This window comes from Cervus canadensis, chromosome X (assembly GCF_019320065.1).
Source record: "Cervus canadensis isolate Bull #8, Minnesota chromosome X, ASM1932006v1, whole genome shotgun sequence".
Classification (NCBI taxonomy): Eukaryota; Metazoa; Chordata; class Mammalia; order Artiodactyla; family Cervidae; genus Cervus; species Cervus canadensis.
In genome coordinates, this window is record NC_057419.1 from 87,813,047 (window position 1) to 87,824,628 (window position 11,582).

General features: G+C 39.5%; 1 protein-coding gene across 1 annotated transcript; it reads left to right on the top strand.

Annotated features, from left to right (window-relative positions):
* Positions 1-8,292: 8,292 nt before the first annotated feature.
* Positions 8,293-9,408, top strand: LOC122435078 (lysM and putative peptidoglycan-binding domain-containing protein 4-like). Its single transcript, XM_043458958.1, has one exon. It carries the CDS (start codon positions 8,318-8,320, stop codon positions 9,209-9,211), a length of 894 nt encoding a protein of 297 aa, XP_043314893.1. The 5' UTR covers positions 8,293-8,317; the 3' UTR covers positions 9,212-9,408.
* Positions 9,409-11,582: the final 2,174 nt, after the last annotated feature.

Consider the following 11,582-nt stretch of genomic DNA (forward strand, 5'->3'; position numbering starts at 1 on the left):
TCATGTATTTAATAGCCATCTGTATGTCTTCTTTGAAGAAATGGCTGTTTAGGTTTTCTGCCCACATTTTGATTTTTATTTGTTTGTTTGTTTGTTTTTTCTGGTATTGAGCCATATGAGCTGCTTCTTCACAAGTAGTGAGGTTTCCCTAGTGGCTCAGTGGCAAGGAATCCACCTGCCAATGTAGAAGATGCAGGTTAGATCCTTGGGGCAGAAAGATCCCCTGGAGAATGAGATGGCAATCCACTCTAGTATTCATGCCTAGGATATTCTATGGACAGAGGAGCCTGGCTGGCTACAGATTCAGACATGACTTAGTGACTAAACTTGGGCTTCCCTGGTGGCTCAGCTTTAAAAAATCCACCTGCAATGTGAGAGACCTGGGCTTGATTCCTGGGTTGGGAAGATCCCCTGGAGAAGGAAATGGCTACCCACTCCAGTATTCTGGCCTGGAGAATTCCATGGACTATACAGTCCATGAGGTCACAAAGAGTCAGACATAAATGAGCAATGTGCACTTTGCACTAGTGACTAAACAACAAGAAATAGTGATGTTGACCTTGTTTTCATGTGCTTTTTGGCCATCTGTATGTTTCATTGGAGAAATATTTATTTAGGTGCATGCATGCATGATGCTAAGTCGCTTCAGTCATGTCCAACTCTTTGTGACCCTATGGACTATAGCCTGCCAGGCTCCTCTTTCCACAGGATTCACCAGGCAAGAATACTGGATTGGGTTGCCTTGCCCTCTTCCAGGGGATCTTCCTGATCCAGGGATCGAACCTGGGTCTCTTATGTCTTCTTCATTGGCACATGGATTCTTTACCACTAGCACCACCTGGGAAGCCCATCATATTTATGTATCCTACTGATTTTTATTAGGTTATTTTTCTTTATACTGAGCCACATAAACTGTTCATAAATTTTGGAGATTAATCCCTTTTTGTTGTATCATTTTCAAATATTTTCTCCCATTATGTGGGTTATCTTTTCAATTTGTTTATGGTGTCCTTTTCTTTGCAAAAGATTTTAACTTTAGTTAAGTCTCATTTATTTATTTTTTGTCTTTATTTCCATTACTCTAGAAGAAGGCTTGGAAAAGACATTGCTGTGATTTATGTCAAAGAGTGTTCTGCCTATGTTTTCCTCTAAGAGTTTCATGGTATTCAGTCTTAACATTTAGATATTTAATCCATTTTGAGTTTATTTTTGTGTATGGTGTTAAAGTATGTCTTAATCTCATTTTTTTAACATATAGTTATCCAGTTTTCTCAGCACAGTTTATTGAAGTGACTGTTTTTCCTCCATTGTATAGCCTTGCTTCCTTTGTCATAGATTAATTAACCATAGGTTTGTGGATTTATTTCTGGTCTTTCTATCTATTCCATAGATGTATATTTCTGTTTGTGTGTCTCTACCATACTGTTGTGATGACTGTAGCTTTATACTATAATCTAAAGTCAGGGAGCCTGATTCCTCCATCTCTGTTTTTTTTTCCCCTCCTCAAGATTGCTTTGGCAATTTGAGACCTTTAGTGTCTTCATAAAAGTTTTAAGATTTTTTTTGTCCTAGTTCTGTGAAAAATGCCATTAATAATTTGAAGAAATTGCATTGAATCTGTAGACTGCCTTGAGTAATGTATTATTTTGACAATATTGATTCTTCCAATTCAAGAACATTGAACATTTTTCCATCCATATGTGTCATCTTTGATTTCTTTCATTAGCATCTTATAGTTTCCAGAGTTCAGACCCTTTGCCTCCTTAGGTAGGTTTACTTCTAGGTATTTTATTCTTTTTGATATGATGGTAAATGAGATCGTTTCTTTAAGAATTTTTCTTTCTGATCTTTTGTAGAGTATAGAAGTGAAGTGAAAGTCACTCAGCCGTGTCTGACTCTTTGAGACCCCACAGTCCTTGGAATTCTGCAGGCCAGAATACTGGAGTGGGTAGCCTTTCCCTTCTCCGGGGGATCTTTCCAACCCAGGGATCAAACCCAGGTCTCCTGCATTGCTGGCGGATTCTTACACTGACCCATCAGGGAAGCCAAAGTGCAACAGATTTCTGTGCATTAGCTTTGTATCTCACAACTTTACTGAATTCATTGATGGGATCTAGTAGTTTTCTGGCAGCATCTGTAGGATTTTCTATGTATAGTATCATGCTGTCTGCAAATAATAACAGTTTTACTTTTTCTTTTACAATTTGGTTTCCTTTTATTTATTTTTCTTCTTTGATGGTTATGGCTAGAACTTCCAAAACTATGCTGAATAAAATTGGTAAGAGTTGACATCTTTGTCTTGTTCCTGATCTTAAAGGAAATGCTTTCAGATTTTCACCATTGAGTATGATGCTAGCTTTAGGTTTGTCATACATTGCCTTTAATATGTTGAGGTGTATTCCCTATATGCCCACTTTCTGGATAGTTTATTTATTTATTTTTTTTTATCATAAGCGAGTGTTAAATTTTGTAATTCACTGAGAAATACGCAGCATTAAGAGATGATTTTCTCAAGCTCATATTTCTCTAATATTGACCCAATATTTCCAACCAATGAAATTAATATAGATTTCTCCATATCAAGGAAATGTCAACCCACTCCAGTATTCTTGCTTGGAGAATCCCATGGACGGAGGAGCTTGGTAGGCTACAGTCCATGGGGTCGCAAAGAGTCGGATATGACTGAACGACTTCACTTCACTTCTCCAGATCAAAGATTAATGGTTTCTCTACTTCTATGCAAAGGTCAAGACGCCTATCACTACAAATTACCCAAAATAAATGCTAAGATTGGTGGACATCGCTTGATCCTTTATCTCTTCTTGGGACACTCCTCAAGCTTACTTACCCTTTATAATTAAACTTTTGGAAAGAATGATAAGCATACAATGCCTGTATTTCCTTACACTTACCTGGCTTCTCTATCTAGTTTAATTCTGTTTCTACTTTCAACATTCTATTGAAATCAGCCTAGGTAAACTCAGCAATAACCCCATAATTGCCAAATTCAATGGGCATTTTCTAGTATTTTTCTTGATTATCCTCTTTCTATTACTTGACATTGATAACTTCATTAACTGTTTTTCTTCCTGGTTTCTGTGACCTCAGGTTCATCTAATTTTTCTCATATTTCTCTGATCTTTATTTTTTATTTTTTAAAATAAGCTCCTCTTTTCTAATCCTTCAAAATCAGAACAGAGATTGAAACATGGTATTATGTTCATACAGAGGATAAGCATCAAAAATACTTATAAAGACAGTAAGTTTGTTTTCAAACCTTTATGTAAAATAGAATATGCCTTTTTATATATGTACATCAAGTCGTATTTGCCATTTTCATTGCCTTAAACTGCATTATTAACCCTTCATGTATTTTACACTTTTAATTTATAAGAACCTAGTGAGTTAGGTAAGAAAGATATCATTCTTTTTCTATGGATAAAGAAACAAAGATTCAGGAAGTTTGAGCAATTTATCTAAGGTTACATGGCTGTTATGTACTGAATTCAGATATAAAACCTAGGTGATTTTCTTTGCATATTTTTTTCTAATTCTTATTTTTTTAAATTCTTGCATCACTACGTTATTAATTTTACTGTTCAAACTGTAATATTCCTATAGATTAAGACATTTGACCCATTTCCCATACTTAAAATCACTAAGAAAGATACAGAAAGGCAGAGAATGAAAGAAACAGGCTAATTATATATTAAATAATATATATTTTGGGAAAAACCTAAAAGACATGTGTTTGGCTGTGCTTTCAAAGACAAAGCTTAGCCTAGAATATGAGAAAATAAGTTCAGAATGTATAAAACTTTAAAGTCAACCTCAAAACAAAACAAAAAATAGAAAATAGTAGATACCAATTACTATTAAATGTGTCTTTATGAGATTATCTAGCTGTAAAAATTTCCCAAGCACAATCACTAAGCCATGTGTTAACTTTGAGAGATACCACATAAATGAACTTTATTTAGAAATTTTAATGAAAACCCCATGGAGTTGACAGATAGAACCTAAACAAAATGTCCAGTTTAAATGACTTTAGCATGTGCACTGAACAGAGTATACAAAAGTTTTAATTGCATAGGAAAATAGAGGCATGAAAAGAGGAAACCTGAGAGACAAGCATTACTAAAACAGAGTTGAACTCCTACCTCTTAGATGCTGATGAATTTTGCATTTATATATTGTTATCTCTGCATTATATCAAACAATATATAACATTTATATATTGTTACCAACACATTTGTGTATTGTTATACCTAGTACAACAGTTTTATTTTTCAGGCAATAACAGTAAGGAAAATAGAAGTTCACTCTTCTTTTCATTCAACTCTATATTAATTTCCAATATTTTATACTTAGTGCCTACCAGGCAATTTTCCAGCAATCTAGTGACATGATGATTGACACAATAGATAAATAGACAAATATATAAATGCATAACACATATGTGTGTGTATATATATATATATATATATATATATATATATATATATATATATATATACAAATACATACATAAGGGAGTGTGGTGACAAGTGTTATGAAAATATAAGCAAGGGTAAGAGGATAGAGGGTGACCAGGAGTTATTTTACACAAAGTACTCAGGAATAGCTCCTATGAGGAGATAGCACTTTATCAGAAATATGAATGAAGCAAAACAGAAATGAAAATATTTGAGAGTAGTGTTTCAAGTACAAGGAACAGAAAATACAAAAGCCCAGGAGCATATTTTACATATAGTAGGAAGACCAAGTAAGACCAAGTAAGCAAAGAGTAGAGATAATGATGAAGAAATTGGCAGGCACTAGGTGAGATTGGACACTAGACTAATGCATAGACTTTTGACTTTTTTCTAAATGAAATGGAAAATGATGGAGGGTTTTGAGTGTGGGGAAACCTTACTAGAATACTCAAAATAGCCATATTTTTACATTATAAGACAAACAAATATATGAATAGATTTTTAAAAATAAATAAGACTTTATAAAAATGTAATAAGACACAAATTATATTTCAAATCAAGAATTCCGGAGGCGGCGGGCCTAAGATGGCAGAGGAATAGGACAGGGAGACCACTTTCTCCCCCACAAATTCACCAAAAGAACATTTGAACGCTGAGCAAATGCCACAAAACAACTTCTGAATGCTGGCAGAGGACAAGAAGCACCCAGAAAGGCAGCTCATTGTCTTCAAAAGGAAGTAGGACAAAATATAAAAGATAAAAAAAAGAGAGGCAAAAGAGGTAGGGGCAGAGATCCATCCTGGGAAGGGAGTCTTAAAAAGGAGAGAACACCAGGAAACACTCTCACTGGCGGGTCTGTGGCAAATCTTGGAATCTCAGAGGGCAACATAACCAGGAGGAAAAATAAATAAATAAATAATTAAAAACCACAGATTACGTGCCTAATAGCAACTCCCAGCGGAAAGGCAGCCTAGATGCTTGGATCCACAACTAGCAAGTGGAGGCTGGACAGAGAGTCTTGGGCGGCATTGCTTAGGGCAAGGACCAGGCCTGAAGACCCCGAGAGCAATCTGAGGGAACTAACTTGAGATAGCAACTCAGACTGTGGGATAGCCAGTGAGAGAGGAAAAAAAAGAGAGAGAGAGAGAGAGAGAAAGAACTATCCCGCAACAAGCCTTAACCTAAGACACTGCAAGACTTGCTCACAGAACAAAGGACTGAGCAGAGCTAGCCGGCTGAGGACTGATCCATCCCCAGCTGGAGACAGATATGTGAGGGCAGCCAGAGCTGGAAGGGAGCAATCGCGGCCCCAGAGAGGGATCCTTTACCAAACTGCAAGCAGGCTTCATTGTTAACCAAGACTTCTTGGGATTTTGAATGGTTGACAACTGCTGGGAGGGTTGCAGCCACAGATCAGCTCCCCAGAAGAAACACACAGCACATCTGAGAAGGTGCACCCGTTGTACACGCAGAAAACTGAGCAGCTGGGAAAGGGGAGGGGATAAGACACGCCCCCCGACCTGGGGGTGACTGCTGTCACCAAACACCTGGCCAACTGAGCTGCTTGGGCCTGGGAAGGGCACAAAATGCAGGCCCACCGGAGTCAGCCCCTTTGTGGAGTACCCGAGAACCTGAACCTGAGCGGCTTACACCTGGGAAGTGCACGCAACCCAGGGCCCACCTCAGACAGTTCCTGGCAGAGCAACATAGAGCCTGAGAAGTGTAGACCATGAAAGTACACATGCCCTGAGCAGGGGCAAACCCAGTGCGGCTGAAACACTGTGAGCACTCCCCACACACGCCAGTGATATTTTTTTTCAGTGTTCCTCCCTCCCCGCAGCACAACGGAACAAGTGAGCCTAAATAAGTTACGACCTTTGCCCCCTTGTGTCAGGGTGGAAATTAGACACTGAAGATACCAACAAACAGAAGAAGCTAAAATAAACACAGGGAACTGCTTTGGAAGCGACAGGTGCAACAGATTAAAACCCTGTAGTTAGCACTGACTACATAGGAAGGGGCCTATAGATCTTGAGAAGTATAAGCCAGATCAAGGAACTATCTGAAACTGAACTGACCCCACACTGTCCACAACAGCTCCTGGGAAAGTACTGGATATATTTTTACTATTATCATTTTTTAAATTATTTTTTTTTAAGTTTTAAGTCATTTATTACTCCTTTAGTTTTCATTTTTATAACCTACTATTACTTTGCAAAAAATACCATATTTTTAAAGCAAAGTTCATAAATACATTTTAAATTTTTTGTGACTTTTTTTTTTGTATTGTATTTTTGAGAATCTAAGCTCTACTCTAGATTTTTAATCTTTGCTTTTTGGTATTTGTTATCAATTTTGTACCTTTAAGAACCCAATTTTCAGTACCCATTTTTACTAGGGAGTGAGATTACTGGCTTGATTGCTCTCTCCCCCTTTTGACTCTCATTTTTCTCCACCAGGCCGCCTCTATCTCCTCCCTCCCCCTTCTCTTCTCTACTCAAATCTGTGAATCTCTTTGCGTGTTCCAGACTGTGGAGAACACTTAGGGAACTGATTACTGGCTGGATCTGTCTCTCTCCTTTTGATTCCAGCTCTTCTCCTCCTGGTCAGCTCTATCTCCCTCTTCCTTCTTCTCTTCTCCATGTAACTGTGAGCCTCTCCAGGTGTCCCTCACTGTGGAGAAGCTTTTCATCATTAATGTAGATGTTTTATCATCGGGGATGTATAGATGGAGAAGTCTTGAGGCTACTGCAAGAATAAGACTGAAAACCAGAGGCAGGAGGCTTAAGTCCAAAACCTGAGAATACCAGAGAACTCCTGACTCCAGGGAACATTAGACAGTAAGAGCTCATCAAAAGCCTCCATACCTACACTGAAACCAAGCTCCACCCAAGAGCCAACAAGTTCCAGAGCAAGACATACCACGCAAATTCACCAGCAACACAGAAACATAGCCCTGAGCTTCAATTTACAGGTTGTCCAAAGTCACACGAAAACCCATTGACATCTCAAAACTCACAACTGGACACTTCATTGCACGCCAGAGAGTTAAGAAACAAGAAAAAAGTCAAATAAATAGCCTAACTCTACACCTAATGCAACTAGAAAAGAAATAAATTAAGAATCCCAGGGTTAGTAGAAGGAAAGAAATCTTAAAAATTAGGGCAGAAATACATGTAAAAGAAACAAAAGAGACCACAGCAAAAATCAACAAAGTTAAAAGCTGGTTCTTTGAGAAGATAAATAAAATTGACAAACCATTAGCCAGACTCATCAAGAAACAAAGGGAGAAGAATCAAATCAACAAAATTAGAAATGAAAATGGAGAAATAACAACAGACAACACAGAAATGCAAAGGATCATAAGAGATTACTATCAGGAACTATATGCCAATAAAATGGACAACTTGGAAGAAATGGACAAATTCTTAGAAGAGTACAACTTTCCAAAACTGAATTAGGAAGAAATACAAAATCTTAACAGACCCATCATAAGCATGAAAATTGAAACTGTAATAAAAAAAAAAAAAATTTCCAGCAAACCAAAGCCCAGGACCAGACAGCTTCACAGCTGAATTTCTACCAAAAATTTAGAGTAGAGCTAACACATATCCTACTCAAACTCTTCCAGAAAATTGCAAAGGAAGGTGAACTTCCAAACTCATTCTTTGAAGCCACCATCACCCTAATACCAAAACCAGACAAAGATGCCACAAAAAAAAAAAAAAAAAAAGAAAGAAAGAAAACTACAGGCCAGTATCACTGATGAGCATAGATTTAAAAAAAAAATCAGGTGGCGGCAGCGGCGGGTCTCGGTGGATCCCGGGTGCTGAGTTAAGGAAATGAGGCAGAAGGAGGTGATAACCAAGACCTTCCAAGGCCCAGCTGTGGTCTGTAGGACTCCGACAAGCCACGTTTACATGTTTGAGAATGGTGTTGAGGACTCCGAGGACTCCTCTGAGGAAGAGTCCCACCGAGTGGCCCTGCGGCTCCAGGGCAAGGAGGGCCAGAAGAAGGGTGCCCACCACCCTCGCCGGTCAGGAGCAGGGGATGTGGTGCTGCTGCAGTGGGAGCTGGCCCAGGGGGACAACCTCAACAAGCTCGCTCTTCAGTATGGCTGCAAAGTTGCAGATATCAAGAAAGTCAACAACTTCATCAGAGAACAAGACTTATATGCTTTCAAATCTATTAAGATTCCAGTGAAAAACCATGGGATCCTAACAGAGACCCACAAAGAACTCAGACCCCTCCTGAACTCATCTTCAGAGACCAGAGTGACCTTCGAGGAGCAGCCAGACCCAGACAGAGCAGCTGTCAATGCCAGTGCCTCATCTAGCTCACTGACAGATTTCTTTAAGGGCATTGACCAGAATATTGAACATGCAGTTCAGTCAGAAATCTTTTTGAGTGAAAGTTACTCCATAGAGACCTCCAGTCAGCCACTGCTTCCTGCTCCTCCAAAGACACTGACAAATGGTGCAGACTGTGGGATTCAGTGGTGGAATGCTGTTTTTATCATGCTTCTAATTGGAGTTGTTTTACCAGTGTTTTATTTAGTCTATTTTAAAATACAAGCTACTAGTGAGACCCCTAGTATCTTGAACACAACTGCTATCCCTAACGGCTCCATGGCAGGGAATGCAGTTCCAGGGCAAGCCCCCAGATTAGCAATTCCAATGCCAACCATCCCCTCTTCAGACAGCCAGTTCAGTCAGACCACTCATGGGGGGATCTAGCTCTTGTTTCTAAGGAATCAGGCCAGCTTTAGCACTTAGACTTCCACTGATGTTGTCCATATCTTAGCATGCTGCATTTTTTTTTTTCTGTGAAATATGGACAGATTTCAGTAGTCACCATTATGTTCTCAGTCACATTCATCATGGGGAGTGGACTCATCCAAGCCTGTGGGAGCCAAAACATCAGCATTCTCAGCCTCTTACATCCAGAGAAGAGCGACAGGAGAGACGTTTACACATGGCAAATGCTACTCCTTGAAGGCATTTAGTGGACTGGACTTGTGTGTCTTCACAATAGCACTGTAGGCCCTCAAGTTGGACATGCTTGGAGGGAGATGAATGGCCTTGGCAGATGGACCTGCATATGGGAGACCCTGGTGTCAGCTTTGTCTGTCTGTGTTGCTTTGTCCACTGTCTACTATGGAGGGATGCTGCCGCTGCTGCTAAGCCACTTCAGTTGTTTCCAACTCTGTGCAACCCCATAGACGGCAGCCCGCCAGGCTTCCCCATCCCTGGGATTCTCCAGGCAGGAACACTGGAGTGGGTTGACTGGCTCTGAAAAATGATGTTTTGTATCTCTCCAGCAAAGACAGTGTGCAATAATGAGGTGCCGCCCTGTTTCAGGGCATGATACATTGCAGTTGTAACAAGCCCTGCTTCACATTTATACCCAGATAGCTTTTTTATGTCGTATCTAGAATTTTGAAAGCCCTGGATCTAAACTGTTGAATATTGAGTAGATAGCAGTTCTGTTCCTCATAATTTTAGCGCTCCTTAATCTGACACACAGGCACATTTTAAGTTCTTCATGGTGCAGCCGGCACTTCCTGGCCAGAACATTTTAAGGCCATGGCCCAGTTTCACCTGAGGACCTTTTCCATGGTGATTGCTAACTGGATTCCCCAAGTCAGCATCCTTGGAGGGAGCTGTTTCTGATCTGTGTCGAGTGAAGTAGGTATAGGGAGAAAGATGAGTGCCTTATCACCCAGGTCCCAACACATGACATTTCTAAGACTGAGCAGTCACCAGCCCAGCATCTGCTGGCCCCCATATGCTCCTGGCAGAGTGGTGCAGGGAGAATGGATGTACTTGCTCTGCTTCCTTGACCCCATTCTTAGGACTTCTAGAGTCATAGAACAGGATTAGGACTCAGTCACCTTTCTTTGGGTGAATACAATGTAGCTCATGATGTTAAAATACTGAACACAATGAAGAGCCTAGAGGTGACCCTTGTTGTGGAAGACCATAAAAAGAGAGGCCTGAGGTTTGCCCATCTTCTCTGACGAGGCCACAGCAGTGTTAAGTTTGGAAGCTCGTGGAGGGCCTGGTTGGCCTCTGAGGCCTTACTCTTGTAGTAAGGGTGACTGGGGTGAGGGTAGGAGCCTTGGTCCCATGGAGGAGTGGAAATTGGCCAGGGTGGCTGAGCCTTGGAAAGGTCTGCCTCCAGGGAGAAAAACATGATGCACAAATGCTGAGCTTTGGGTAGGTTTAAGGCATTTGACACCTTCAGCCTAGAGATCAATTTAAGAGAGCTCATGTAAGAAAAGGGGAATGTGGTGGATGAGTACTTGAGATGGGTTTTCAGTTTCTCCTCTCAATTATGTGAAAAACTGTTTTGCCCTGGGTTCAATTAGCAAATTTAAATCTTAAAACTAAATGTTTTCTTCAAAGTCAAGCTGGTCTTAAAGTGAACTTGTGAATCATTGCTACAGGAAATGTTTTGATCATATAAATGCCTTTCTAGTCAAGTGTTTGTGTGCTGTGCCCAAGGACCACAAGTTTCTCTAACATTTTGTTACCATTAAATTCACAAGGCAGGATGCAGACTCATGAGAAAAAGATTTTTGCCAGGCAAAGAACTGTATACTTTTTTCAAGTGGAATAAAATAATTTCTTCTGTGAAGGAAAAATATAAAATAAAAAAAAATTTAAAAAAATCATTAATAAAATTCTAGCAAACAGACTCCAACAACATATTAAAAGGTCATACATCATGACTAAGTGGGCTTTATCCCAGGGATACAAAGATTCTTCAATATCCACAAATCAATCAATATGATACACCACATTAACAAATTGAAAGATAAAAAAAACACATGATTATCTCAATAGATGCAGAGAAAGCCTTTGTCAAAATTCAACATCCATTTATGAAAAAAAGAAAAAAAAACAGAAAGCAATCATAGAAGGAAGAAACCTCAATATAATAAAAGCCATCTACAATAAACCCACAGCAAACATTATCCTCAATGGTGAAAAACTGAAAGCATTTCCCCCAAAGTCAGGAACAAGGCAAGGGTGCCCATTCTCATCACTACTATTCAACACAGTTTTGAAAGTTTTGGCCACAGCAATCAGAGCATAAAAAGAA

Excerpts from the sequence above, each read along its gene's own strand:
- LOC122435078 (XM_043458958.1), top strand. The coding sequence starts at position 8,318 with ATGAGGCAGAAGGAGGTGATAACCAAGACCTTCCAAGGCCCAGCTGTG.